General features: G+C 55.7%; 1 protein-coding gene across 9 annotated transcripts in view; it reads right to left on the bottom strand.

Annotated features, from left to right (window-relative positions):
• Positions 1-3,508: 3,508 nt before the first annotated feature.
• NCOR2 (nuclear receptor corepressor 2) overlaps positions 3,509-27,626 on the bottom strand; it is a 160,202-nt gene continuing 136,084 nt past the window's right edge. For 5 of the 9 annotated variants that reach the window (XM_061344674.1, XM_061344673.1, XM_061344671.1 and 2 more), the window contains exons 27-46: positions 25,639-25,789; positions 21,978-22,130; positions 21,505-21,591; positions 20,827-21,104; positions 19,654-20,017; positions 18,013-18,240; positions 17,665-17,910; positions 16,929-17,078; positions 16,409-16,549; positions 16,135-16,297; positions 15,237-15,667; positions 13,356-13,499; positions 13,043-13,185; positions 12,600-12,793; positions 10,966-11,115; positions 10,529-10,674; positions 9,306-9,359; positions 6,485-6,712; positions 4,681-4,860; positions 3,509-4,595 (exon numbers count right to left, since the gene is read on the bottom strand). In XM_061344674.1, coding sequence (XP_061200658.1) covers positions 4,420-4,595; positions 4,681-4,860; positions 6,485-6,712; positions 9,306-9,359; positions 10,529-10,674; positions 10,966-11,115; positions 12,600-12,793; positions 13,043-13,185; positions 13,356-13,499; positions 15,237-15,667; positions 16,135-16,297; positions 16,409-16,549; positions 16,929-17,078; positions 17,665-17,910; positions 18,013-18,240; positions 19,654-20,017; positions 20,827-21,104; positions 21,505-21,591; positions 21,978-22,130; positions 25,639-25,789 — 3,807 coding nt within the window. In that variant the 3' untranslated portion in view covers positions 3,509-4,419. The remainder of the gene's footprint in view (positions 4,596-4,680; positions 4,861-6,484; positions 6,713-9,305; positions 9,360-10,528; positions 10,675-10,965; positions 11,116-12,599; positions 12,794-13,042; positions 13,186-13,355; positions 13,500-15,236; positions 15,668-16,134; positions 16,298-16,408; positions 16,550-16,928; positions 17,079-17,664; positions 17,911-18,012; positions 18,241-19,653; positions 20,018-20,826; positions 21,105-21,504; positions 21,592-21,977; positions 22,131-25,638; positions 25,790-27,626) is intronic. The other 4 variants (XM_061344678.1, XM_061344677.1, XM_061344675.1 and 1 more) reach the window with 2 other exon arrangements.

The following is a 27,626-nucleotide window of genomic DNA, read 5'->3' on the forward strand; positions in this document are numbered from 1 at the left end:
ACCGACAGCCCTCACTGGGTGACATTCAATGCAGCTACTCAATCTGCCCTCACACAGAGCCATACCCCTGGCTCCCTGTCCCCATGTTCGTCACCTCACGCACCCCACAGCAGTGGTCAGAGCTCCTGGAGCATCATCCCGAGGGTGCAGATGCAGGCGGGGAACTTGGGGACCCATCAAAGTCATCACACCCCGCAGTCAAACCCCATGGGGTGGATGGCAGAGGCAGAGCAATCTACACCTGCAAGTAGATAGCAGGGCTGCTGTTCCATTAGGCAGCGGCTAATTGGCCTCCCCAGTAACTTCCTGCAGGGCTCGTGTGGGATCACCCATCACCAGAAGAACCATTTTTAAATCATTTTCTTTTAAAATCCCACTTAAGTTGTATTTTAAGCTTCAATCACAGTTGAACAATGTTTACCTTGGCTGCTGGTCGGGGAGCAATGAATCCAAGGGGTCCCCCAGCATCACCCCAGCTCGATGCTGGCACGCATGCAGGTATCCCTTGGTTAGGGGCATTTAGCAAAGGGATGTGTGGTCCCACAGCCATCCTTGGGTACCACCAGCTTCTGCAGTCCCTTGGGAGGGGGGCCAGGTACTTCCATCAGCCCCCTTGCCAACAGTGCCATGGGATGGTCACGGTGCAGCCGGTGAGCACGCACCACACAACCAAAGCTGTATCGGCCGTGGGCCAAGCGAGCCGCACATCCTGGGGTACCCCAACACTGCTGCCACCATCCCCTTGCCCCCTGTCTCGGCCCTTTTTACCTCAGACACCCCATCAGTGCCCCATTAGCACAGGCATCCCCAACCCACCCCACAACCCCTCTCACCACCGTCCACCCGCGGGAGCGCGCTGTGGTTTTGCTGCCAAAGAGGTGGTTTGCGTTGGTTTGTTTGGTATCCTTTATTCTGTGACCAGGAGGGCAGCGTTCGGACACTGCTGCCCGCACCGCTTGCTGCTGGGCACGGCGAGCAATAGGACAGTGAACAAAACCCCTTCGCCTCGAGCAGGGCAATCCCTCCCCTCTGGAGCAAGCTGCGGCACTATTTACACCCGGCGGTTCCTCCATACAGCCCCAGCTATGGTACAGCTCACCTCCAACAGCTATGCACAGGGTGTGCTGCAAGAGATGCTCCCCCCTCCTGGTACCGTTCAGGTGATTAAATCATCCAGTAACTTGTTTGCCTGTTACAAGTCACAAACCCTAACTTTAAACATGGGGTATTTAATAGCCTGCCATGAGGTTTTGGGATGCTTGGGGATGCTTTCGTCTCCGGATGAGGGGTGAGCAGGGGGGGAGCAAGAGGCAGGCAGGATGGGGACAGCAATTCCCCCTTTCCCAAACCTGTGCTCCCCCAGCCCATGTGTGAGCAGGGAAATGGGGGCATCACCCCACAGCAGATCCCCAGGGCTGGGTGCATCCCCACTGAGCAGCTGTGAGCCTCACCCCGTTGATCTCACCCCAATCCATTCATCTGCAGCAGGAGGATGCTCCCTGCTCCAGCACCACAACAAAGGGGCTCAAAGCTGCCTGATGGCAACTGCCCTGTGTGCTCCTATGGTGTCCCCTGCTGTAGGAGGGTCTGTGGTGGGACGGGGCATGTGTGGAGAGAGCAGATGATGGAGATGTGCAAGACAAAGCGCCAAAACCAAGCTGTGCCGTGGGGCTGAGCTCCAAGCAATGGAGATTCCTGAGTGCAGGACCAAACCCTGCATGTGTCCCTGCATGGCCAGCGGCTGCTCCCCTTCTAGCCCAGTCCTCGTGTGATGGGGACACGCAGCACAGAGTTTGGAACACCAGAGATGCATCAGAAGTGATCCCAATGAGCCGGGTGTGAGGCTGATGGAGCCTGGCAGTGGCTGGGGGTCACCCCACAGCAGCCCCATAGCACTGTGGCCCCCTGCAAGCACTGACGGTGGATACCCTCTGCCCAACCACCCACCCACCAGCACCGAGCCACAAACCCCACAGGGACCAAAGCAACCTCCCAAGCATCTGCAAACCCCTTTGGCAGCCTCACGGCACAGCCATGGGTATCAGTTCTGCTCCAACCCTCACCCTGCACACACGCAGGACATGGTGGAAACCAGGAAACAGAAACACGGCTGCATCATTAGCACCAAGGGTGGGACAAGCTCCTCACCTGCATCCCATGGCTCCAGGTACCACCACGGGCAAACGCTGCCTGGCATTAACGGGGAGAACAATGAAACCCTGCTCCAGACAGCTGGCTGGAATCTGTGGTGCTTCCCGATGTCCCAACGTGGTGTTGGTGTGGGATACCCAAACGCTGCCCTAGGGATATGGGGCGCTCCGCATCCACCTTCCACCATCACCTTCCTGGATGTGTGCAGACAACAACGCAGCACACAGTATCGCTACTGTGCCAAGTGGGAACTTTATTCTTTGTTGTGATTTGTTTCGTTCCTTTTCCCTATTTTTTTCCCCAAATAGGTGAAAGGAGGCGGCTTTGAAATGGGTCAGATTTGGGATTTCCTTTTTTGTTCTTCCCAGCAAAATCTGCACCCCGCAGGAAGAGCGCTCTGACCAGGCACCAGCTCTGGTTACCTTGGGCACGTCAGAGCCACGGAGCCACCAGCAGCCAGAACCTGGGAACGGAAAAACTTCCACATCTTTTGTGCATGGACTCGGAATTCTTTTTTTTTTTTTTGTTTCATTTTTTTCTTTAAAATAAAAAAGAAAAAAAGCACAACAGAAAAGACACAAAAACCGTGGCTGACCATGAAAAACCTGTACATTGTAAAAAAACCAACAACAGGGAACAACCGAAACAACAAACCCCAAACAAACAACAAACACCAGCATTCGCTTGGCTTCCAAATCAGAATCAACCTGGGAACGATGCAGGGGGAACAGAAAGATCCAGGGACCCACGCGTCGGGTCCCTCCGGGGGCCTGCAGCACGCCTGTGCCAGGCTCTGGGTTCCTCTAGTGATGAACAGGATGCAAAGCAGTTAATAATACTTGTATTATTTTTTTTAACCTTTTTTTTTTGCCATATTTTTCCCCCCAGAGCAAGAAAAGCAGAATTGAATGAGGAAAAAGAAAAAAAAAAAGTCTAATATTTGTTCTTTACCCATGTAACTGCAGATATGAGCCAACATCATGGAATGAAAACAAAAGAACGCAATGCGGAGCATTCGTGGGTATCACAAAAATACAATAAAAACTTCTTTTGTCCCGTTTTTCTCCTTTTTTTGGGTTGTTTTCGTGACGTTTCCGCGGTGAAGTCCCTGCCACGCCGGCTCCTGCCCCTGCTCCCGGGCCGGGGGGGGGGGGCTCTGTAGAACCAACATCTACAACCAGGCAAACGGCTTCTGCTGAGTCAGCAAAGGTGTGGGTGAACGGGGGCCCTGCAACCATGGCAAGATGTCGGTTTGGTTTCTTTTAAGCTAAGTCCATACATTCTCCTGACTTACGGATACCACGGATGGATCAGCGTGACCTCCTCTTCTCCTTAAACCCTTCCACACAGCGCACGTAAGCACAGATCCTTTCACAGCGTGCGGGACGCTGCCGTTTCCAGTCCTTCCTCGCGTAAAATAGTGACAGAATTCACTGAAGGTATCAAAAATATACCCTGTAGACCAAATACAATTTACAATTGCCTCTTCTCACCATTCACAAAACAATGCACTTAAAGCCACCGGGCCCCTGGGCGGGCAGCACGCGGGGACATCCCTGCCCGCTCCCATCTGAGCCCGCCATCGCTTCCACCAAAGGGACCAGGAACTGGTGTGTTTTTAAGAAGTAACTCTTCATTCCCCCCGTTCCTGCTCACCCCGGCCATGTCTGGAGCCTGCCGAGAGCTCGTGACCAGGGTATGATGGACAAACAGCCCTCGGATGAGCCGGGGGGGGGAGCAAACCGGGGCGTTCCATCCTATTTCACTCCTTAAACCATGCTCTTGTTTGCGTGAACCCGCTCAAGGTTTTGCATTTCCGTGGCACAGCCCCACGGCCGGGATGCAGGGCAGCATCCCACAGCCCCTCAACTCCATTCCCACGGGAGCACGGGGGTCAGTGCCCAGCAAGGCTGCCAAGATCGAAGATGGGTTCCTTGGGTTTTGTCTCGTTAAGGCTTATTTTCTTCTTTCTTGTCAGACTGAAGAGGATGCAGAAATTTCCAGATGTTGAGAAAGGAAAAAAAAAAAAAAACCCAAAAAATGAAACAAAAAGAAAAAATAACCCCCAAATAAAAACATTCCCCAAACTGGCTGGGTTGGGAGGGGAAGGAAGAGGAAAAAGGAAAAGGGAAAACCCAAACAGCTCTGCTCCTGCATCTTCGCTCGTGAGAGCCGGCGGGGCCGGGGCGGTGGGCGCTCGCCCCGCGCGTCCCCATTCACTCCCCGTGCCCTGGGTTTGGTCGCCGTCTCCCTGCCCCTGGGCTCGCTTCATTCACTGTCCGAGAGGGTTTCGTACTGGGAGCAGAGCAGGGGCTTGGGCTCCTCGTCCCAGGCGTGGTGCTGGCTGCCGGGGGTGCCCTGCGGCAGCGGGGCGGTGGGAGCGGCCGTCACCACCCCGCTGGGGAGCCGCATGGTGAGCGGGTTGTAGGGGAACGGTGTCGAACCTGCGTGGGGAGAGCAGAGCAGGGTCAGTGCCAGCCCCGCAGTGATGGAGACGGGGCCCTGGGGACAGGTGCCCCCCAGCCCTACCTGCGGACGACGGCCGATCCTCCCAGACGCGGTTGGTGAGCGGCGTCCTCCGGTTGCAGTCGCCCTCCGAGTGCACCGAGGAGACGGAGGGCGGGCGCTCGCCCGAGGACAGGCCTGGCGCCGGGGACTTGGCCTTGCGGCTGTTGGGTCTGGCAGCGATCTTTGGCTTGCCCCCTCCTCCTGCAAAGAGAGGCGCCCGCTCGTCACCCGGCTCAGCGGGACGGGTGCGGGGTGCAGGGGTGCGGGTAACCCAGCGCTGCCCCTTGAGTGGCTGAGGGAACAGCTCAGCCCAGGGGCTGGGCACTGCGGTGGGCAAGGGCCATGGGGTGAGCTCTGCACAGGGGGCATGGAGAGGTTTGTGCCTCCTGCGCCGCTCTCTGCTTTGGGGGTTGGTGCTACCACGGAACGAATCTGGGGCAGCCGTGTGGCTTTGGATGGGCTGGTTCTCTGTGGGGTCTGCTCCCAAGCGATCTCATGTCTTAGCCCACAGATGGGGGTCATGGGACGGGAGCTCCATGTGCTGTTGTGCAGCCGGTTTGCAGGAACCCCCCCCCCCCCCCAAGGAGCTCCAGGGGTGCTGGAGCCCTGAGCACATTCCCTGTTCCTACAGTTTACATGGCCAGGATGGTTTTTAACTGTTCCTGCAGCAAAACCCCTGGTGACGTTCAGCCAGCTTTTAAAAGGTTTCAAGGGGAAAGGGTCTCTGCTGGGGACGTTATCCCAGCTAAACCGGGGGGAGCTCCCAAAGGGGGAGGGATGGATGGGCTCTGCATCCCACCCTGCCTGCCCGGGCAGCCTCCGGGCATGGGGAAGCAGGGTTGGAGGAAGCTGGTTTCATGCAGGAGCCAGGAAAGCTTTTCTGCAACAAGCTGAGGAGTGCCTGGTGTGAGCTGACCTGCAGGAAGCAGCACGTGCGCCCCGAGGACCCTGCTCCTCAGCCTCGGGGGCTCTGTGCCCTTCTTGCCAAGGGTGACCCCAGCACTGGCTGCTGTGCCCTGTGCTGGGTGCTTGCAAGAGGCAATCTGCCCTCAGAAGGCACGGGGGGACGAACGCTCCCCCATCCATCCCTCGTCCTCCTCCTCTTCCTTAACCGGGGTCTGCAGATCAACCCTTGAGCTCTGCTCAAGCCTCTCCTGAGGCTGAGCAGACCCCGCCGTGGTGCCCAAACAGCTCTGCAAGCCCCATAGGGGCTCACTGGGCAGCTCACCCCAGCCCTGCTCTCTGCAGCTCTCTCCTTTCTACACTTTGATCTCCCTTAAGCTCCATCTCTTGCCCCAGGCACCCCCAGCTCACATCCAACCCTCTGTCCCAGGCTGCATCCAGTCCCTGTTGTCCCAAGCCTGGGGTGGGGAGGGAAGCACCACCCTGCCCCATGTTCCCCACACTGGCCCCTCTCAGCTCCTTCCCCTGTTTAGGGACCAGCGATCCCACCCGGGTTTACGGACAGTTCGGGGTGGCTGTTTAGGATGATGGCTTCCACCTTTTGAGTGTGGTTCCCCCCCCCCCCCAACCCTTGTATTGTGTAAAACAGGAAAAGGAGATATTAAAACCCAACAAACGGGGACAGGAGCAGTCAGTGGTTTTAGAGGAAGCATCAGCACCTTCTGAGACCATTAAATGAACGTCAAACAAGACCAGGATTAATCAGCGGAGTCACAAAGCTCAAAGCTGGGGCAGGGAGGGGAGAAAAGAAAACCAAACTGAACAAAACCGAGGGGAGGAACAAATCCACCCCCCCAAGGGGAAGTGTAAAAGGCTGAGAATTAATAACACAGAGAGAGCGAAGGTGGAGAGGGCTGCAGACCTGGCAAGGAGCGCACGTCCTCGTTTCGTCCATCAGCAGGAGTTATGGGCATAGCAGCGGGCAGGCTTGCACTGGCATTCAGAGAGTTAAAAGCATTGGCACTGAGAGGTGAGCGCTCTTCCCACTGCTCGTCATATTTACCCATTAGGGCTTTCCTAATTATTGCCTCCAACCCCATGTTGGTACTGGAATTCTCTTGGACCGACTGGCTCCTACAACTGATTAGCCCTGGGAGATACGGGAAGGGGAGGAGAGAGGGGATGGGAGATGGGGGGAGCCAAATGAGAAGAAAGATGGGGGGGGACGGGGAAAGGGGGAGAAAGGAGACAAGGGAGAAGGGAAGAAACAAACAGTCAGCACATTCTCGCAAAGCAACAAACTTTGTCATCTTGTTCTTTAAAGCGCTGCAATGCACCCGTCCTCCTCCTCCTCCTCCTCCCCGCTCCATCCCGCCCCAGGGATTGGCAGGGGCTGGCGGTGGGATGGGATGGGATTTAGTCTGGGATTTGGGATTTGCAGGCAGGCAGGGCTTGGAGGATGGCAGAGGGGAATGGGGCTGTCACTGAGCACAGGGAGTGACTGTATAACTGCAGGAAGAGAGGGTGCTGCGCTCCCAACATGGGGGCAGACGAGGGTCACCTGGATGTGGGGTCCGTATGGATGCACACAGCTCAGAAGTCAGTGTGCCAGGAATTCAGAGGCTGGGGCTGTTTCCCATGGAGGAAAAACTCAGGAAGGAAGAGAGGGCACCCCAGAAACCACTTGACTGGAAAGAGGTGACTGGATTTGGCCTTGGCATGAGAGGCAGCAAAGGCAGGCGGCCCTGGATGAGGGCACACAGCCTGCGGAGAGGGGAGAGCCCTTCTGCCCCCCTTTTCCAGCCCCCTGCCCATCACCCAGCCCGCTCCCTTCCTCCCCCCAGGCCGGTGGCCCCCGGGGGCTATGGGACAGGATGCAGAGGCAAGTGGTGTGTCGGCGTGGTTGTGAGTCTCAAGCCATGCAGTTATGGTGCAGCACCGCACAGGGACCAGAGGGCACTAGGTTCAGCCACGCCACCGTCATTCCCGATGTGGCGGTTACAGGGAACAAGCAAAGGGCAAAATACAGACATGAAACCAGCAGGCTGGCGAGGAAAGCCCCACTGCCAGCCCCCCACCCCCCCATCCCACCCCATCCCAGGGGTGTTTGCACTGGGATCACTGCCCCTCGGCTCGGAACGGGATGGATCCCGGTTCACTTGTCTCTCTGTAACAGGCAGGGTCTCTCCTGGTCCCCTCCTGCAGACCCTGTCCTTAGGTTCCTTACACTCTGCCTTTATGCCTTCCTCCAGCACAGCAGGAGTGGGTTTATCCAGGGGATGCTCTAAGGAAATTGGGCCTTAAACCCCAAATTCTGCCTGGCTGCATCCTCTCATCCCAGCTGCTGATGGGAGCCGGCTCCTTCTCCCAAACACACACCAGTGAGGGGTCTCACACCATTGACATGCCTGGCTCTCCTACCACACAAAGTCCTTGCCTGCAGCACCTCTTTTCCTCGGTTGTGAGAAAGCTGCTGCTGCTCCTACTTAAAACTAACAACCTGAAGGCATTCCTGATGTAGGAAAGTATTAGTCATTAATGAATTAACTACCAATTAATACTCCTCAATGGAGATTCATTTCAGTCATTTGAAAGCCCCCTCAGATATGGGCAGCAGGTGGCAAGAGCTTGGTCACCTTCACTCTTTCTCCCTCAGGCTGGTCTCAGGGTAGCCCATGCTGGCCATCCAACTCTACAGGGCCGCTTTCTGCCCTTCTTTGCCAAGACCCCTTCCTTAAGCTGCTCCCTCTCTTCCTTTCCCAGCTGAGAGCCATGGGCCCAGCAGTGCCCCTGGGGAAACTCCTGAACCACCGTTTCAGCTCCTACAGGGTGGCTCCCATGCTCAGCACAGCAAACACATCTCCATGGTTGTCTGGGGAACCATCCTGAGCCCTCTGTCCCTGAGAGCAGGGGGCTCTTTGGGGTCTGGGGTACAGCCCCAGTGTTAGCCAGTGAACCCCCCGGTTAGGCAGGCCGGCAGGTTAATGCTGGTTAGGGTCAGGCACTCACTGAAGCCCACCACGGCCGCCTGCAGCAGCACTCAGAAACCACCACCAGAACTGCTCCTCCAAACCATCAGGGTCCCAGGTGCCACAAAGCCCATCTGGTGGCACCAGCAGCACCACCACGGTGAGACCTGGCCACCAGCTGAATGGTTCCTCCCAGCTTCTGAGGAACTGGAGTCAACCCATGCTTGAAGCACCTCGAGGACTGGGCACGCTGCTGGACTGAACACCCCTCCATCTCCCATGTAACACCTCCTCTTGGTCCTCAGCCATTGCCAGTCCACACGACACTCGGTTCAAGGCTACTGGGTGCTGCTCTCATCCCAGTTTGCTTTTGCAACAGGCTCAGAGCCTGCTTCCCACCCTCATGCTCTCTTCCACCACTGCTCTCCTACACATCCACGGGTGACCACAAGATCCCATGAAGACCACGGTGCTCCCTTCAAGTATGAGGTCCACCTTTCTATAGTTTAACCCTCCGCTGCCATCAGATGGACAACCCCTGCTTGACTTTTAACCTCTCCTCCAACTCTGTCATGATGTCCAAGGAATTACACTGCACTGTCTCCAACTCAACAGCAGGAAGTTATGGTGTGTCCCAAGGTTTCAGCCTCCCAGCAACTGTTATAATCAGTATTAACAGCAAAAGGAAAAAAGATGCATATGTCTACCAGTCTCCTGCTCTCTGTGCTGTAAGCCCTGCAGGGAATGGGTATGGTACAGGAATATGGGAGTTACCTGCTCCGGTAATCGCTGGCATATTGAAAATCTCTGTCCCAGGCTGCCCAACATCTGGAGAAAAACAAAGAAGCTCTTCAATACAGAGAGCAGCATCTGCAGAGAGCGACCTGCAGTGCCAGCCACAGGATCCCAGTGCTCCCTCATCACAGCACCCAGCCTCACAGCAGCCCACCTTCCCCTGGGCTGGAGCTGGGGCTGTGGGTGCTGGCTGGGACCAGGTCCTTTGGGAGATCCACAGTGGACATGCCTGGCCAGCTGGGAAGGGGCAGAAAAGCAGAGCCCAGAGAGTGATGTCTTGTGCTCAGTGCTGACCTCTCTTCCTCCAGCCCTTTGGACCGCACATCAAACCCTCTCTCCCACCTATGGGATTTCCAAAGGCTCAAATCCCCACATCCACGGGGCAGGTCTGGGCAGCGGGGAGGGCGAGGAGGAGGAGGAGAAATGTTAAATCAATATTTTCCCTCTTAGCTGAGCTGTTTGACTTGGATTTCACTTTCCTTAGAATAACAACAATTCTCATCAAATAAGAGAAGTTTCCTATTTCTATGTATTTTTCCTTGATAAGGGAAAGTGTGGAAGGTCACAGGGTTCAGCCACATGTCCCCAAAGGGGCATAACAATACTGTTGGCTCATGGTAACATCATCCAGGAGACGAGACAGCTTGGTCCCTCTTATCCAATGCAGCTGTTGTAAGATGGATTCAAACTGAATTAGTATTGACCATATAATGCTGGGCTAAATTAAATTATGATCCCATCTACTCTATTAGCGGTTAATGAATGAACGGGATGGATTTCTAATACAAGCCAGCCACGTTAGTCTTACAGAGCTATACCAATATTGATGTAGGGCTTAAAGTCATGCTGGGGGGAGATGCAGCTCAAGGAGGAAGGATTCAGCTTGGCTGGCCATTCATTAAAGTATCAATTGCTCTTAAGTCTCCTCCATGCTCAGCTCATTATTTCCTTCCTATTGAGGTTATGTGGTGCGGGTGGGATTGACAGCCCTAGAGTAAGGGGAGCCCTAGAGCAAGCTCCAGCATCGCTCATCCCAGGAAGCATCTGTACCTTACACTTCCCAACAAACTGTGGCACCAATCAGAAAGCTGGCTGGCAGCTCTCTTAACACATCAGCATCCATTCCCAAATCTCCTTTGCTTCATGTGTCCTCAAGGCTTTTTGCCCTGGTGCCCTGCATTCGCATCCCCACATGTCCTTACTGTACTCCGTCTCGTTTTTGTTGGTCGTGCTGAGCTTCTTGATGATCTCCTGTTTCTTGGACTTCACCATGGCAGAGTTGCTCTCCGTCAGCTTGCTGAAGAAAGCTGGAGGCTGAGTGTTGTTTCCTGGGGACTTGGACCCCATCCTGCAAAAGCAAGAGGCCATCAGAAACCTCTGCAGTGTGCAGTTCACAATGCCCTGCTAGACAGACTCTAACTTCGGGGAATCAGCAGGGGAGCTGCTGAGACATTTGGGATCTCCAACTTTTCTCCCTATTGCAAAGGTACCACGCAGTGTTGAACCCCCCTATAGACAGACAGCAACCCGGGATGTGACACTGCTTTTGGCTGCCAGAAAAGCAGCCTGGACCACGGCGAGCGTGGGGACGGGGTGAACATCCCTGCGCTGTCCGCACCATCCCGTCCCCTGCCGTTACCTCTGGTCCATCTGCTCGCCCTCGCGGTACAGGATCGGGTACGTGGCGCTCTTGGCGTGCTCCGGTTCTCCCACGCCGTCTGGTGGAGAGACCGGTTCGATGCAGTTGTCCGCGCCGCTGCCGGCCGAGGCCTTGCTCTGCTCCGGGGACCTGCGGCGGGGACACGCAATGGGCTCATTGCAACAGGCGCTGTCCCTGAACGAGCAGCTCGGGGTCAGCATGGGGAGAAGGACTAGAATAGCGTTCCCACAGCAGGGCAAAAGGCCAAACCTTCCGCACCCCATGGTGCCTTATAATGGGAGCAGGAGGGAGAGAGCAGCTTGGGCATCACGCACTGCAGGCGTGCAGAGCAGCCCTGAGCCAACCATGGCCCTGATTCACAGGCATCACACCAAAACACAGCTGCCCAGGAGGGATGGAGGGGCCAGTCCTGGGACCTGCTGACTCAGCCAAGTGTTCCTGGCTGGCAGGGTCACAACCCTTTGAAGGGCTGTGATGTTAACCCTTTGGGGATGCAGCTTTTGATCCTCCATCATGTTCGTGGACCCACCACCTCCCATCCACCTTGTCTGCTGCTGGAGCAGTCTGAAGAGGACCGGTGCAGTCCCCTGGTGCCTGCCTGTGGCCAGTGCCTGGGAGACAGCCAGGCTCAAATCCATGAGGAATTCTTCACGGCAAGTTCTGGGAATTTACATCTTTGTTCTTTCTGTGGTTTCTTTTTTCCACTGCTGGGTGGCCAGGGCTGGGCTCTCTCCCCTCATGTTATAAAGCCAACTCTGGCTCTTCCCAGCTTCGCCTGCTCCTAATAACATTTACTGTCAAGGAACCACCAGTTTGGAGACACCACTCTTTCCTGGATGCTGTTATCAGTACCAGGATTTGAAAAGTGACTTAAAAGAAATACAGGTGGTGCTTGAAATGGAGAGCTGCAGTTGACAAGGCACATGTATGGAACAGGCTTCTGATTCACTGAGAGAAACAAAGATAAAATGAACTGTAAACCAATGGAAAACACCTGCTTTGGGTTTCTGGAACCACCTGTGGTCTGAAAGGTCACTGCATCTTGTGCCAGGGACTGAGGACTGTGACAGGACAAGAGGCACAAACCAAAACATATGAAATTCCATCCCCATGGAAGTGTTTTTACTGTGAGGGTGCTCAAGGGCTGGTGTAGGTTGGCAGAAAGGTGTTGAAGTTTCCATCCCTGGAGATACTCAAAACTCCACTGGCCATGGCCCAGGAAAACCTGCTCCAGCTGAGTCTGCTTGAGAGCAGGGCATTGGGATGGACAATCTCAAGAGGTCCCTTTCAACATGACCTATTCTGTGACGCAGGCCAGATCGGGAAAGGGATCATACATGGTCTCTAAGGGGGTCTAGAGAGCATCTCCAGGACAAGGATGGCAGGAGACACCACCACAGGGGAAAAATGCCCAGATCAGAGAGCAGTTTTACACTGTGGGCTGTGTAAGCAAGCAACCCATGCTGGGGAGCATGAATTCAGTGATACCAAACACCAGCCTGCCCTATGCACCCCCTTACTGGGGGTATCCCTGGTCCATCTGCACTCAGACTGGCACAGCGGGTGGGCAGAGACCCATCTGCACCAGCTCTGGTTGCACTCTCTGAGCTCACCTTTTTCCCCCTTCATTCTGTGGGGAGATCCTGGAGGCCACTGGGTGCTCCTGCTGCTGCAGATACACCTCGCTGGGGGCACGGCGCAGGTCCAGCACGGGGCACGTGGCCCCGGGGAAGGTGTACACCGGGGCCTGGATGTGGGAGTTGAGCTGCTGCGGGTGGTGGCGGGTGTAGTCCTGTGTGATGACCTCCTAGAATGAGAAACCCAGGTCAGAAACAGGGTCATTTCTCTCTCTTGCTTTGCTGGGCTCAAATGAGGGCTTGCTGGGGATGCAAACACCCAGGCTGAACATGCTGGATGCACCCTGCTCTCCAGCCCCCAACCAGAGGTGCTGAGGTCTCCAGCATCACTCCCAGCCCTTCCCTAGCAGACATGCTACATAACAGCTCTTCCCTCTTCCCTGAAGCCCCAGTGGGAAGGCGAGAATGAGGATAATTACACTGATGTGCTGGGCCAAGGTGACCACCCGCTGGTTCATGCCCTTGATGCTCTGGCTGGACTGCACGGGCTGGCACTGGGGCCCATCGGGCTGCCGGAGGTGCTGCAGGTGGGCTGCTTCGGGAGCTGAGGCCTTCAGCGAGCCTGAGAGGAACAAAGAGGAGAGCCAGTGTGAGGTAACATCAGTGTCCTGATCTCTGGCTCCCATCCTGGATCAGCACTGGGGCACAGTGAGTGAAAGCTGGCTGGCAAAGCCCCTCCATCCCAGCTCAGGCTCTCCTGTGCCATCTGGCACTGCCAGCCCCTGCCCTCACCTTGCTGTTTCTGCCTCAGGTCATGCTCCCCGTGCCCCTTCTCCACATCCTGCAGCAGCTTGGCCCCTTTCTCATGGGACAGGCTGGGTGAGCTCACGGGACTCACTGCTTCCATCCGCTCAGGGCTGTAGCCTCCGTGAAAGCCTGAGGACAAAGGGAGAAGGGAATTAAAACCAGGAGCTCACCTGGCTTTTCCCTAGTGCCGTGGCCAGCATCACTTGTGGGCAGAGTCACACGTTCAGCAAAGGGGGTTGAAAAGAGATGAGGGAAGACCCGGCAGGTCACACTGCAGGGACCCCTGGAGCCACCTCTGATGTGAGGAGACAGCAGACTCGCACACTGCGGGGGCAAAGCATTTTCTTGACCATTCTCTGCCTTTTAAGGCCTTTGCATGGACTCAAACCGCATGAGAACAGGCAGAGCATCAGACCACATCACCTTTCAACAGAGGCAAAACTGACGCATGGATGAGTTATACTCCACAGAGCAGGGGCGGAGGAAGGAGCCCTGGAGGAACCCACACTGCTGCTCCCCAGCCCAGCACGTTTGGTAACACTCATGACTTATGCACCCACAGACCTTTACCCTCCTAACACTCGGCTCCTAGAAACCACCCACTGCAGGCAGATCTGGCAGGCGGCTGACAGCGCTGCTGGAGGCTCCCCAGTGCCACTGACCTTGCACACACCTGGGGCACAGTAAGGGGAGAACCTCCCTGTGCCAGGGATAGGGATGCAGCATCCCCCATCATCCCATGTATGCCAGCTCCAAAGGGATGCTCTGGAAAGGTCCCTAACCAGCATGAAAGTGCTGAGGAACACCAGCTCCCTTCTGTAAGCTCATAGCTGGAGAAAAGCTGCCCCTCTCCTCTGCAGCATGACAACACTCAGCTGGAGGAAACACTGATGCCAGGGAAAAAGGCAGAGGAAAAGCTCAGCCAGGCAGCACACTGTGGCCAGAGGTGTGTCCTTGGACCTGGAGCACGCTGATAGAAAGGGCTGGGAACAGACGTGACCAAGTGGTGGGATGGGATGATCGGGATAAGCCAATGAGAGCAGCTCTCCTCCCTGGCCATGCTGCTGTGTCCTTCCAGCCTTGGGTTAGAGGAAAGGGAGCTGGACAGCAGCCCTCAGTGCTGGTGGCCAAGGCAGATGCTTCAGCTTGAAGATAGGATCCCATCAAATCCCCACAGGCTGGCTGTTGCTCCTGCATGCTGGTGGAACCATGTTCACATTACCCTCTTGTGCAGCATCCAGCACTGGGACCCTGAGTGAGGTCACTCCAAGTGAAGGGACCCCATCTCAGCTGCACCATGCAGCATCTGAGATCCTGCACTCTCAGCGCAGGGAGGTGCCTGCCTGATGGCCAGGAGCCCTGTCCTGCTCACACTCCTAATTCTCTGCTTTGCTGGTTTGATTTATTACCCACAACCACTCCTTCCAGACTGCCTGGGAATTCCGAATGATGGGGAAATCAGAATTAGCACATTGCTATTGTCTGTAAAAAGCAATACCAGGAACTGAACGACGTTTGCAAAACAGGACTTGGCAACGAGAAAAACTAAAAGAGGGTGAGAGGAGGGAAGATCCTTAAAACACACATAAAGAAAGAAGCCTGGGATAACACAACAACCGGGAAGCAGCGGGACAAGAACACTGGCGGAGCCGAGGGAGCCGAGAGCCAAAACGTGCAACTAAAAATAAGAAAGCATGAAATAAAAGGGGTTTCAGGCCACAGCTCTCTCACCTCTCCCCTCCAATTCCTTACCAGCACCAGTGGAGTCGTTACTTAGCGAGCCTCTTTCTCGCTGCCCCTTATCACAAGCCATTTGGCGCATGATAATCACATCTATGAAGTTGGCCGCTGTCGTAGTGGTCTTACCCAGTGCTCGGAGCTCCTGTTCCTGCACTGAAAAGCGTTTACTTTGACTCTTTTCTCTACTGTGCTGCTCAGGGCCCGAGGCTGCATGCTGCTGGTCCAAAGGGTGATGGTGCTGCTGGCTTTTCCCCTGCCCTCTGCTATAGTGATGAGAAGAACCGGGTCCAGAGGCGGGTAAAGGTCTTGACTCCATGGCTTTAATGGGTGAAGGCGACTGTTCGAGGTTGGCTCCACTTGGCAGCTTTGAGGTGAAGACGTTGTCAGTTTGGGGTCGTTCTGCCTTGGCTTCCCGTGCCCTCGAGGCCTCTTTCTGCAGGATGGCCGGGTCCATTGGGGTGGCATAGCCGTCCGCTGAGCTGATGGAGGAGCGCAGGGTGGAGGCCGAGGGGAAGGCAGCAGAGCGGATCGGTGATGTGGTAGTGGTGGAGGAGGATCTGGAGGCAAAGACAAGGCAAAGATGAGAGAAGCACGTGGAGAAGGAGGAGTGCTGTGCTCAGCCCTGCCTGGCCAAGGGGCTCCCAGGGCTCCTGAGTGTAGGGCTGACTCATGCTGGACAGGTAAGGAGGGCTCAGATGGGGCCTCCATCACTGGCAGTGGCCTGGATGCATCTACTGGAGAGAATAAACCCATGGACAGCTCCCAGAGACCTTCATTAACTCCACTTCCAGCAAGAGGAGTGATACCCATTCTGGGCACAGGGAGGCTCCTACCAGGAAAAGTGAAGGAAATTGGGCACCAAAACCTGCCTCTCCCCACACAACTTCCCTGCACACCCCAACCCTGTTCCCACTGATACTGAAGGCCAAAACAACCCTCGCTCCATCTCAGAGGTGCCCATGTGATGATCACTCATTAACCACCACAGCTGTGCTGGTGCAGGAGCCATGCTGTGGGGCCATACCGCAGGACAGAAGGGGTGGGGGTCTCCGAGGAGATGATCTTCATGCTCGTGTTGTGGAGCACGCTGGGGCGCTGCTGGATGGTCTCATGGGTGCGGGGTGAGACGGGAGAGTGCTGGTGGCTGTGAGAGTGTGAGGACGAGCGGCTGCTGGACTGCTCCGTACCTGGGGAAACACAAAGACCGGCTTCTTCAGCCCCGTGTTTTACAGCCCCAACCCCACTTCCACCCAGCACATGCCCCCAGACGTGGTGCCAGGCTCCCCACCCCAGCCTACCTGGCCTCCAGATGGGTGCATGCTCCACCGTGGTGGATGCTAGGATGGATTTTTCACGCTCCCGCTCCCGTTCTCGCTCCCGCTCCCGTTCCCGCTCGGACACAGACGATCCCGATTGTTTGGTCATGTGTGTGGGGCCTCCTGAAACCCGAATGAAAGGCAGTGAAAGGGCTGCAGACACAGCAATTCCCAACCTAGGGAACACCACCTGCTCTTCACACTGCTGTGTCTGCAGAGCAGGTAGGGAATGACTCCATCCAAGGTCACCTGCAGCAGCACAAACAGGGCAACCAGTATGACAAAACCTGGGCAAACCATGGAATAGCTGTGCCTTTTTGGGAAGAAAGAGGAAAAGCAAGGAAGCTCCCAGCAGGGAGGATTAGAATGTTTGGTGGGCTGGTCTCTGAATGAGAATGAATTTGGGCTCCCCCTTCTGCCCTGGCAGAGTCCACTGCCCTGGACTGGTTAAGGGAATCCTGCCCAAGTGCTTTCCTATGGGAAATGCAATCTGCAGCGTTACCTGGGGAGAGTGGGGAGCTGCTGTGCCGGCTGCCAAAGGTCTGGGGGGGCCCGGGGATGTAGGTGATGCGGTCCATGGTAGTGGCAGAGGTACCAGGGGTAGGGGGCACGAGGACAGGCAGGTGCGGCACTTGGGACAGGTCGATGATGCCTGGAGAGAGAAGTGAGAGGACTGTCAGGATGCTGCTGAGCTGCTGCAGCTGGGCTGCATTAGAGCAGGAAGCAGTGCTGGGAGTGTCCACCCGTCCCCATTGCTCTGGCACAGCACAGAAGGTGTGAGCACATACAAGGTCCCTGGGTGCTGGTTATAAGGGGAGGAGACTCTTCTATGGGCAAATCTGTGAGCATATCCTGCTGTTAGGAATAGTGGGGAGGAAAAATGTTGAGCTCTATCCCTGCTAGAGCAAGGGGGCTGCAGGCAGCATCAGCTGCAGCTCCCCAGCATGCTCTACCCTTTGCAGAAAGCCAGACACCCCTTTGGGACAGTGTTTTAATCTCCAAAGGCCAGCAGGGCCAGGCTGGGAAGTGCTCCTGTGACCCAAGACCAGAGCTGCTTCAAGCAGTCTGTAGTAACTAAAGATGGCAAAAAGAGCATCAAGTTCCCTCTGGCTGTCCTCCATGCTGACCAGCCAAGTTCCTACACTGCTGCGTGACACCCTGCTGCCGGCTCGGCCCTTGGGGCTGCTCCTTCACCCCAGATGCCCCCAAGCCCCCGGATGGTGCCGTGCCAGGAGGACCTGCTGCATAGTTGAGGGCGAGGGAGGGCTCCCGGGGTGACAAGCCGCGCAGCATGTCCGCCCGCTGCGCCATGGCCGTGGCTGCGGCGTTGTGGTGCATCTGCTGGGATGTGATGTAGTCGTTGATGATGGTCTGCCGGTTCTCCATGGCGGCCGTGTCCGGGTAGCCCCGGATGAGGTACGGGGGGTAGAGGTGGGGGTATGTGGGGCTCGGAGCCAGGTGCCTTGGCAGGTAGTAAGCAGCAGCTGGGAGAGAAAAGGATGCAGATGTAAGTGGCTTTCTCCAGAGACCTCACGCTTTTGGAGTCTGATGAGTTAAAAACCAATTCCAAACAGACTGAAGGGTACCTGCTTCCAGTTGGATTCCCCTCGGGATGGCAGCGGGGTCAAAAGCCAGCGGGATGTGTCCTCGGTACAGGTCGACCCCACTCACACCACGGAGCAGGTGCTCATATGGGGAGATGGGGTGGTGGTGGTCAGCCACGGGGGCATGTGGAGACTTGGAGTTGTTGAGCTCTCTCGATGTGGGGGTGATCTTTCTGTCCTGGGACACCGGCTTCCCGGCAGTGATGCTCCCTGCAGTGAGAGGGAAATGACTCAGAGACTGAGCACTGTGGCCAAGCCGCGTCCCTGAGGAATGCCTGCAGCCAGCCGTGTCCCTCAGGGCCCTCGCTGACCTTGAGGGACCCTTCCCTCCTCCCCGCACCACCGTGCCCTGTTACGCCACCGAGGCTGAAGCAGGCCAAGCCCCAGCTGCATCCAGAGAGAGAATCCTGTCCCAAACCACCCCTCCACCCCAATGCATCCACGCTGGGCAGTCTGTGAGCTCACCCTGGCCTGCACAAGCAGCTGACAGCGAAGCCTCGCTGCTGTGCTCTTCGGCACAAGGAGGTCACCACTGCTGGGCAGAGCTGGGGACCAACATCTGCCAACATCTGCAGGCTTCCCCCAGAACGACTGACCTAACCAGGAGCACAGCGGAGGCTGCAGCAAACGGACACACCAACCACGGAGAGCCGGAGGTGCCCCAGATAGCAATGAATGATGGGGATGTGTTTTGGAGGAGCTCTGCGCCGCACAGCCCCATCTCTCACTGCTTGCCGGGGAGGCACGTCCTCACCTCGCTTCTCAGCAGATTGCAATGCCTTGTGCTGCACGCCCCCAAATCACAAGACTCCTGGGTTAGGACGAGTATTTGCAGGCAGGAGATGCAAAAGGCCCCAGAGCAGTTACCCGTAGCTGGCAGGCTTGGTAGAACAAGGTGTCTTAGGGACTGGCTTCAGCACTGATCCTGCCCACAAACGTTGCCATGAAGCAAGAAGGGGTTTTGTGCTCTGGATCTGAGCTTGCCTCACCAGATCACTAAGCCAAGCCCAGCCCAGACACACACTGCTCCCAGGGAGCCCCCCTCTGGGCAGATGACTGATGCCAGGGCCATGAGCAGACCCTGCCTGGTGCAGGGAGACAGCAGATCCCACAGACCAGCTGCACTGCCCGGATCCACCGGCTCAGGAGGGATTAGATGTTCCTGTAAGCAAGGCACTCAAGTGCCAAGGTGATGGATGAGGCACAAACACACAAGGCAAACACACACCAGACTGTGACAAGTGTGAAGATCCCCTCACGCAATGCACCAAGCGCTGCTTAATTGCCTGCAGAAAGAAGGGTACCATGGGACAATGCTGGGATGCTGCTTTTCAAACACCACCAGCTTCACCAGCCACGATCCAACTGTCCCTTTGGTTACCATGGTGCAGACATGGGGTGCCCTCACTGCACCCCAAGGAAGGGAGCTGAGCCCCAGCTGTCCCTGGCAGCCTCCCCAGGGCTGTGAGTCAGCCACTGCCACGGGCAAGAGTGGGAGCAGGGTGCTGGGGAGAACGGGTTTGACAGGCACTGGTTGGAAACAGCTCGGGCAGGTGGGGTCAGCAGCCACCTCCTGCAGGCCTTCTAGAGATGTTAGCATCAAATAAAGGCTTTGCCAAGTACCTTCATGCTGCCGTGGTGTGGATTCCCGTGTGGAGACCGGAGACCCTCTGTGCAAGTGGCTGCCAAATGCCGTGCTGTGCCCTGCCTGGTGGTCCTCATAGGAGAGGGCACTCTGGTGGGGCTTGCCCGGCTCGGGTACAATCACAGGAGCCCCTCTGGCGATGGAGCCACCCGAGTTTGTCACTGGGCTTGGCCTGTTTTTCAGGCTCTCTTCGTAAGCTCTCTCCAGATTCCTCGGGTCTTGGATGACATCCAGTGAGTGCACAGAGTGAAAAGTCCTGCCGGGACTGCCGATGATGGACCGCACATCGTGCTTTTTGGTACTCGAGGAGGAAGAGCTGCTGTCGTACTTCAGTGGGGTACCCTGGGGACAGGAGAAAGGGGGGACATCAAAGGGACGCAGAGCAGAAGGGGATCCAGCAACCGCATCCCACCAACTTCCAATGGGATTCGTGCTTCCTCATTCAGTGGGCCAGTACCCAACTTTACTTGGTCAAATGGCAGCAACCATCAGCAAAGCAGAGAGAACAGCCCCACACAGCATGGGGCAGGGTGGAGCGCCCATCCTGCATGTCTCGGTGTGCTCCAACAAGATGATGATGAGTCAGTGCTCAAGGCTGGCTGTGCCCATCACGCCTCTCTCCTACACACACTGCGAAATGAAGTAGGACTACAAGGTGCCATGGGAACCCTCCAAATATTTGGAGCCCAACAGGACACAGCATGCCATGTTCCATCCTAACTACCGGCCTTGCTGGGTTGCCACTTGCCCATAAAGGGAGGAGGACCAAGATTATGTGCACCCAGAGTCCAACCACCAAGGGCAATGAGTTGACTCTGGCCTTAAACAAGAGCCAAAAGCATCCCCTTCCGTGTACACGTATACATAGAGCATTGCATTCTTAATGTGCCAGGGGATGCTGAGCTCCCTTCCCTGGGTTTTGTATTTATCTGCTAGGAAGTGTCATAGGATGATCTGGATTGGAAAGGACCCCATCAAAGGATGTGGAAGAGCAACCTGTACCTAAGCAGAGACTCAGTTCTGACCAGTGATGTGTTTGCAAGCCGGAGCCCTTGCACCTCCCTTTTTACCTTGGGAATGGTCCCCAGGGTCTGTGTGAGGACAGCAGCCTGAGCAGGACCAATCCCATGGGCTGTTTGCCCCATCCTCACCTGCGTGATGGAGCCTTCCTTCAGAGGCCTCGTCAGAGAGATGTCTGGCGTCCGCCTCAGCTCCTCCCGCGGGATCTCATGGATTGATCTTCCCGCTTCTTTCACTGTGGCCACCAGGTCTTCATGGGCTGGTTTCATTTTCAGAGGTGTAAGGCCCTCGTGAGACCTGACCTTGTAGGCATCAGATAAGTCCCTCGGTGGAGTGTTTTCCCTCTTGAGCTGTTTGGCTTCTCTTCTGAGGTAGTCCTCATGAGCCTCCACGTAGGACCGAGGTATTCCTGCAACCCCCAAGCAGATGATGGATGCAGAGGGTGCTTCAGAGTTCAAGGGGGTCTCAAGTTAATGCACGTAACTCAGGGACTGGTACCCAACCGAGTATACAGAGCAGCTACATCACTAATGCAGCTGGACCACCTCACATCTACCACCACTTTCCAGATGGATTCTGCACTAGTTTTAGCCTGCCTTCATGCAAGTCACCCCTGACTTTGGTGAGAGCTTAGGCTGGTAGAAGCTGAGCAAGACTGAGAATCTCTGGGCTGAGAGTGCAGAGATGTGCAGCTGGACTTTGATGGGTTCAACCTTGTTTCCTCCTAGCCTGACAACAAGAGGCCAAGCATGTGAAATACCTCCCCACATTACCTCTGGCCATGGCCATCTTCTACTTGCAGGCTTTACCTTGTGTAATTGAGCCCCGCATGTGATGCTGCTCCTTTAGGTTATGGGGACTGTGTCGGTCTGGAGGGATTGCTCGACCCATGAGACCTAGAACAGATCCAAAGGAGAAAGCTGGCTTGACACAGGAGTTCACTGACAGCAAATACACAACAGTGTTACCAGGGACCCCTGGGACAACAAGGAAAACCATCAACAATTGCTGAATTATTTCTCTTTCAAGAAAATGTGATTCCCTTTTTTAATAGCCCTGACACTGGTCTGCCAGGGCAGGAACCAAAGCCAAACAGGCCAGTCTGTGTCCCTTGGTTTTCCATACTGGTCAGATGCTGTCCTGCTGGGATATGTTGCAGGGTACCAGTGAACCACTGCCAAAACACAGACATGAGAAAGTGTATCATGTAGGCAAGAGGCAAGATGGTGTCTCTGAGAGTCACTACTAACACAGCAAGGGTGAAGGTTTCACCCAGGCCCACCTTCAATGTTGGCAGATAAGCTATCACGGGCTGATAAACCCCGGCTGATCCTCCCCTCCATCATATCGTAGGTCCGCTTGGTTCCTGTGGTCTCATGCAAAGCTCCTGAGCTCCTGCTGTCTTCTTTGGGACACTGAGAAGCAGCAACTCCACCTGGGGAAGAGAACACCAAGATGCACCATCAGGAGCATGGGAATTCAGCACCAGGCATGGGAGGGTGTTCACTGCTGCTTGCATGTGCTGCTGGAAGGTCAGATCCCATCCCAGCACACCAGCAATGCCAGAAACATCACACAAGGTTGGCTTCCAAGAAATTCAGCTGGTGTTTTCTCCCCTCCCTGCCTGTCTCAGACTCCAGATCTGTGCCTTCCGGGTGGGTAGGAGCATCCACCCTGTTGCACGCTGCTCCCTCCATCCCTGGTGGGGAAGCAGCAGGACAGCCCGCAGCCAGCGTGGCGCTGGTGGGAGCAGCTGCGGTTCCACTGGACTTGGCCCTGTGGGTCTGGGGATCTCTATTTCTTTTTCCCCTGTTTGTTTTGGTTTTTGCTAGACACCTACTGTTTGGGATCCTGGCCAGCCTTAACATTCGCCGAGACACTCCCTGGGTGAGAAAACCAGGGAAAAAGGGGGAGAAGCAAAGCTGGGAACGATTCCTTTGAAACAGCAGTGAGCCCAAATGAACCGGGAGAGACAGTGAGGACTGACGGAGCAAGCACTCGTGATGGGAGATCACCAACTACCTCCTCATCTGAACCTGGAGCAGATTCTGCTGCAGACAGTGGACAACTGACCTAACTACAGCCTCCACCACTCCCAAGCACAGCCCTGCCCATGCCAGGCAGCATCTCGCCCACCCTGGCCCATAGGCATCCATCATGTGCAGCGAGCTGTGAATTTAAGCAGCTTCTGATCCAGCTGAATGCCTCCTGGTTATGTAACGAGCTCCAAGAGGGAATTTTGGCTTGGAAAGATAAAAAACTCTGCCCATCATCCCTGGCCAGGCTGCCCTGCCAAGGATTGCCAGTGACTTGGTCGTCCTCTCTGTGGGCAGAGAAGGTGGTTATACAATTAGAGAAAACGGGGAAGTTAAAAATACTCATCCCACTGTGGACAATCAGGAACAAAAGTCCTCCTCAGAAAACCAGTAATTAACAAAATGGGATTATTACAACTTCACACCCGCTACTGGTTCCCGCAGCCAGCACCCACTCAATCCAGAAAGTGTTTGGGGCTGCAAGAGGGAGATCTGACCCTGAACCTTCACTTCACATCCATTCTATAGGAGAAATCTGGGGGCGACACTGAGAACCAGCCAAGCACCCTGCGGCAGACACAGGGCCATGTGCCCGCACCCTGTCATCAAGGCACATCTGCTGCCAACAGCCCTTCTGCAGAAGGGGACGCGGTCCCGGCACCCTTTGTGCCACTGGGAAGCAGGGGGGGTGCGAGGGAGAAGAGACTAAACAGCAAGAAAAGCACTCCGAGCCCACGTCCCTTGCCTTGCAGAAGCCATCAGCAATCATATGCAGAATGAGAATAACCAATCTAGCACAATTCAGCTTGCACATGCTACAGGATCTCGTCTCATTACAGCTCTTTTATTTTAAGCACCCTCATGACACTAAAGAATTTGCAATTTTTTTTCTGCTTGCCAAAATTCATAATCACCAACAATTTCAGTTTTCTTATCTAATTTTTGTTTAACTCTTCCTCACCGGGCTGTCTGGGGGAAGGAGAGAGGCAGCAGGGCTGGCAGAAGCACACAACATGACTCAGGATGCGATAAACGCTGTCAAGCATGTAAAAGGCTGCCTGTGGAGAGGAAGGAATGAATTCCTCATGTGTGTCCAAAGCAGGCAGGATGAGGGCCATGGGTTCAGGCTGCAGATGAGGAGACTGGGGCTGACACCGACAAGTGCATACAACAGGGAAGGGTTTGGTCTGCCCATAGTGGGATCCCAGCTCTGGGCACAGGGAGTCCTCACTGCTGGGAGCCTTCCCTGTCTCTCCCCTGATAGCACCACTTCTGAGATCAACCTCATTCGACTCCAAGCTCAGCAGAGGAGTTTAAAATAGCTTCTTGCACAAACAAGTCCTGAAATGCTTCCTGCGTCCTCCCTGGTCCAAGCCCTGCCAACTGTCCCAAAGGGCACCCAGACACAAGTCTTCACAGTGACACTTCTTATCTGGGCTAGAGTTGACAGTGAATGCAGGCAGGCATGGAACAAGCTGGTTTCCATGTGGTGGGTGAGAGGCATGGCACAGAGCCCTGTCCTGAAAGGCCCCTGTGGTCCCAGGGCACACACAAAGGGGCATCAGCCAAAGCCTGTGAGTTGTCCCCAGTGGTCTGATCTGAACTCTCTGCTTCTGGCCCTGGATGAAACAACGAGCCTGTAGTGAAACCAGCTGCCTGCACTTGTGGGCAAGAGGAAAAGGTCTCCTGCTGGACAGCCTCTGTGTGCAGGACTGACCACAGGGCCTACCAGGGATGCTCTGGCCCAGGGAGGGATGCAGCCATGCTGGGGAGGGAGGCTAAGGGTTCAGGCAGTACAGCCTGCTGAGGCAGGCAAGCACAGCAGAGGTTAGGATCTGTTCCTCAGTCACCTCCACATTCAACCGAGAGGTGACACACAGGAGGACAGCCATCCCTGTGCACACCAGAGCACATGCCGTATTCTACCCCAAAATGACATGGGGCTGCAGTGTTTGTAACTCAGCTCTTCCCAACCCCAGCCATGGGCAAGGAGGAGGCCAGCTCCACACCAGTGATGCCCCATGCAGCACACAGCGAAAGGCAAGCACAGAGGAGCTGTTTCCAGCTTCACTAGAGAGGAACATCTAATTATCTCTGATGGGAGCCACCGGGACACACGGAGCAGCTCTGATGGCCAGTGCTGTGATCAGATGAGCAGGCGCAGAGGAGGCAGGAGCAGCTGCTGAGTGCTGCTGTTACCACTAATGCAGCCAAGCACCAAGGCAGCCCATTAGCATGCAGCAGGGCTGAGAGCTGCAACATAGCTTTTAGGTCTCTCTTGAGCCCCCATGAGAGCAGCCCAGCATGAGGCTCACTTGCAGGGTTTGCTTTGCCATAGTCTACTCCCCAGCTGGGCAGAGTTGGCCTGTAACAAGTGACACTGCCTGTGACGCAGCGCTGTCAGGCCCAGGAGGATCTCTGCAGGGCAGGCCCGCACTGGGAAAGCTGTGCCCAAGATGTTGCAGGTGAGAATCTGATGTGTGAATAAACCTTTATGCCACACGACCTGACTTGCCTCCAGCTTGCAGGTTCTTGAGTCCCACCTTGGCCTAAGAGCTTGGGGATGGTTTCCTAATGTATTTGTAGAGTCTCCTGCAGAAGGTGCTAGGGATGAAGGCAATACCCTCTCCTCTCTCCTAGTCCTCAAAACCAACGAAAACCAGAGACATCATGCCCCTGCTGGCCATAAAAGCCACCTCCAAGGCAAGGTAACCACACAGGACAGAAGGAAACCCAGCCAGGCCATAGACAGGAGGGGTGGGAAGGGACAGAAACGATGCTGGAAGCAAAGACACGAGGCTGGGATGTTGCACTTTGTCAGCCTTTCCTCAAATAGCTCCCAACTCCCAGCCACGGCAGCACAAACCCCTGGCGCCTGCCCTAAAAAGGCAGAGGATTACGACTTACCCTCGTAGGACAGCACGTGGCCTTTCTTCCCTTCGTAGATGACATGTCCTTTGGGCACAGCATCCTCTCTTGCCTTCTCTGCTCTGCTGGGGCTGTCTTCTCCGATTATCCTGGTAATGGTTCCCTTGTACAGCACTTCTGCCGGGGTGCCCTTGGAAAGCCACCAAGATCCATATTTAACAGTGTCACAAGCAATTAAGCAAGCGCGCGCGCAGGGACAGGCTGTTCCCCGCGGGAGGCTGAGGGAGGGCGAGCGCGCCCAGCCTCCGCTTCCTGGCGCAGCCAACAGCGAGGGACCTGCAGCTTCATTATTGATGAGGATGCTAAGGAGGAGCGGTAAAGAGGTACGTGATGGTGCGAGGCTGCTGGGAAGAGGCAGGGGGGCTGAGGACAGCAGAGACCTCCAAAACAGCAGCTCTTTTCACCATGCGTGTTTTGGAGCAAGCTCCCTGCATCGCTTCCACCCTTGGGTCTGGGGAGACAGGGCACCTCCCTGGTGACAAAAAGGACCGCTCAAGTGTTAGGGTTTTCCTACTTGCAACCTGTTTTTCCTAGTGCAGCCTACTTCCCCAGCCTGGTAACGGAGACACAGAGATGTCCTGCCTGCCCAGGGCACATCTGCTGCCAGCAGGAGTGACCTTCAGAGCGCTGCCTGCACACGGGAGCTGGGGCTGGCAGCACGCCTGGGTGAGATGACAGGCATCAGCAAGAGCAGTCCTGGAGCAGGTCCGGGACAAAACCTGCTGGTTGGCTCTCCAACAGAAACAGTTCCTTACACAAACTGGTGTGAACCGAAACCTCTCCTTCCCTGGAGGTACACACAGACACGGCTCACAGACACCTGCCCCCCTTTTAATGCCCTTCAGAACACTCAGAACTGGATGTCCTTGAAGACATTGCTGGTGATAACACCCCTCTGCCATCACCTGCTGGTGTGAACCCTCAACAGCCACTGCAGGGTGATGGTCCCACACTCCACTGCAGGGAAGGCAGAGCCATGCTGTCAGAGAGAAGCTTTTGACTGACATCTGCATACTCTGCTCATTTAACCCCACCAAGCCCCAGGACTGATGCTTATGGGAAGGAAGCCTCAGGGAAGGGATATCCCAGCCAGCTTTGCTGGTGCATCCAGCTCGTGCCAGTGCAGGGTATTCCCCCACCCCAGCTTGGAGATGCTGCTGGTACCAAGCCCTAGAGCACCAGCAGTTCCAAAACCCTGCCAGAGCTACCAGGACATGCCAGCATCCAGGTTCAATGCTCTGATAGTTCACCCTTGCAGCACACCCGGTAACGGCTTTCCCAGCTGGCTCTCCCAGCCCCAGGTAAGTCATCTTCCTTCCGTGGACGTGCTCAGAGGGGATTTGAAAGCAAGTGATGACAGATGGCTTCAGAGCAGAAAGCATATATTCAAGATCTGCTTTCCGTGAACTGGATGACTAATCTGAGATCAAATATCAGCTCTGGGAGCTGCTGCCGGAACAGGGGGCTCCTTCTCCCCAGTGGGAGCGGAACGATGCAGGCTGCTGGGCCAGCAGGAGAGGCAGGTAATGCCCTGGGTCTGGGCTTGGTACCTTAATCCCAAGCCAAACAAAGGAATCTAGATGGATTAATGAGCTGGATGCAAAACAGCGTCTCAACAAACTGCTCATCTCTTGAACTCTGGCACGTGGTGCTCAAGACCCTTCCTGCCCACCCACTGCTGCCCATAGCTACTGCAGGGGCATATGAGAGGATGAAGCACAGTGTTTGCTCTGATGGGCTGTTTACAGCCCCCAAGGAGCTGCTCCTGGCAGCTGCTCATGCAGGGCACCAGGCAAGTGAAGCCTTTGCTCTGGGCCGGGATGCAGGTCCATGTCCCCAGGGCCCAAGGGAACACGGCCACCCTCCTTGAAGGAGGCAGGCAGAAATCTCAGCGTGAGTGGCTTTAAATATCTGAGTGATGGCCAGATAAAATCCCCACAGGAAAAGGATTTTTTCTGTTGTTAATG

This window comes from Neopsephotus bourkii, unplaced genomic scaffold (assembly GCF_033783945.1).
Source record: "Neopsephotus bourkii isolate Nb327-2 ecotype Australia unplaced genomic scaffold, CSIRO-AGI_Nbou_v1 NB_230, whole genome shotgun sequence".
NCBI classification, from domain to species: Eukaryota; Metazoa; Chordata; class Aves; order Psittaciformes; family Psittacidae; genus Neopsephotus; species Neopsephotus bourkii.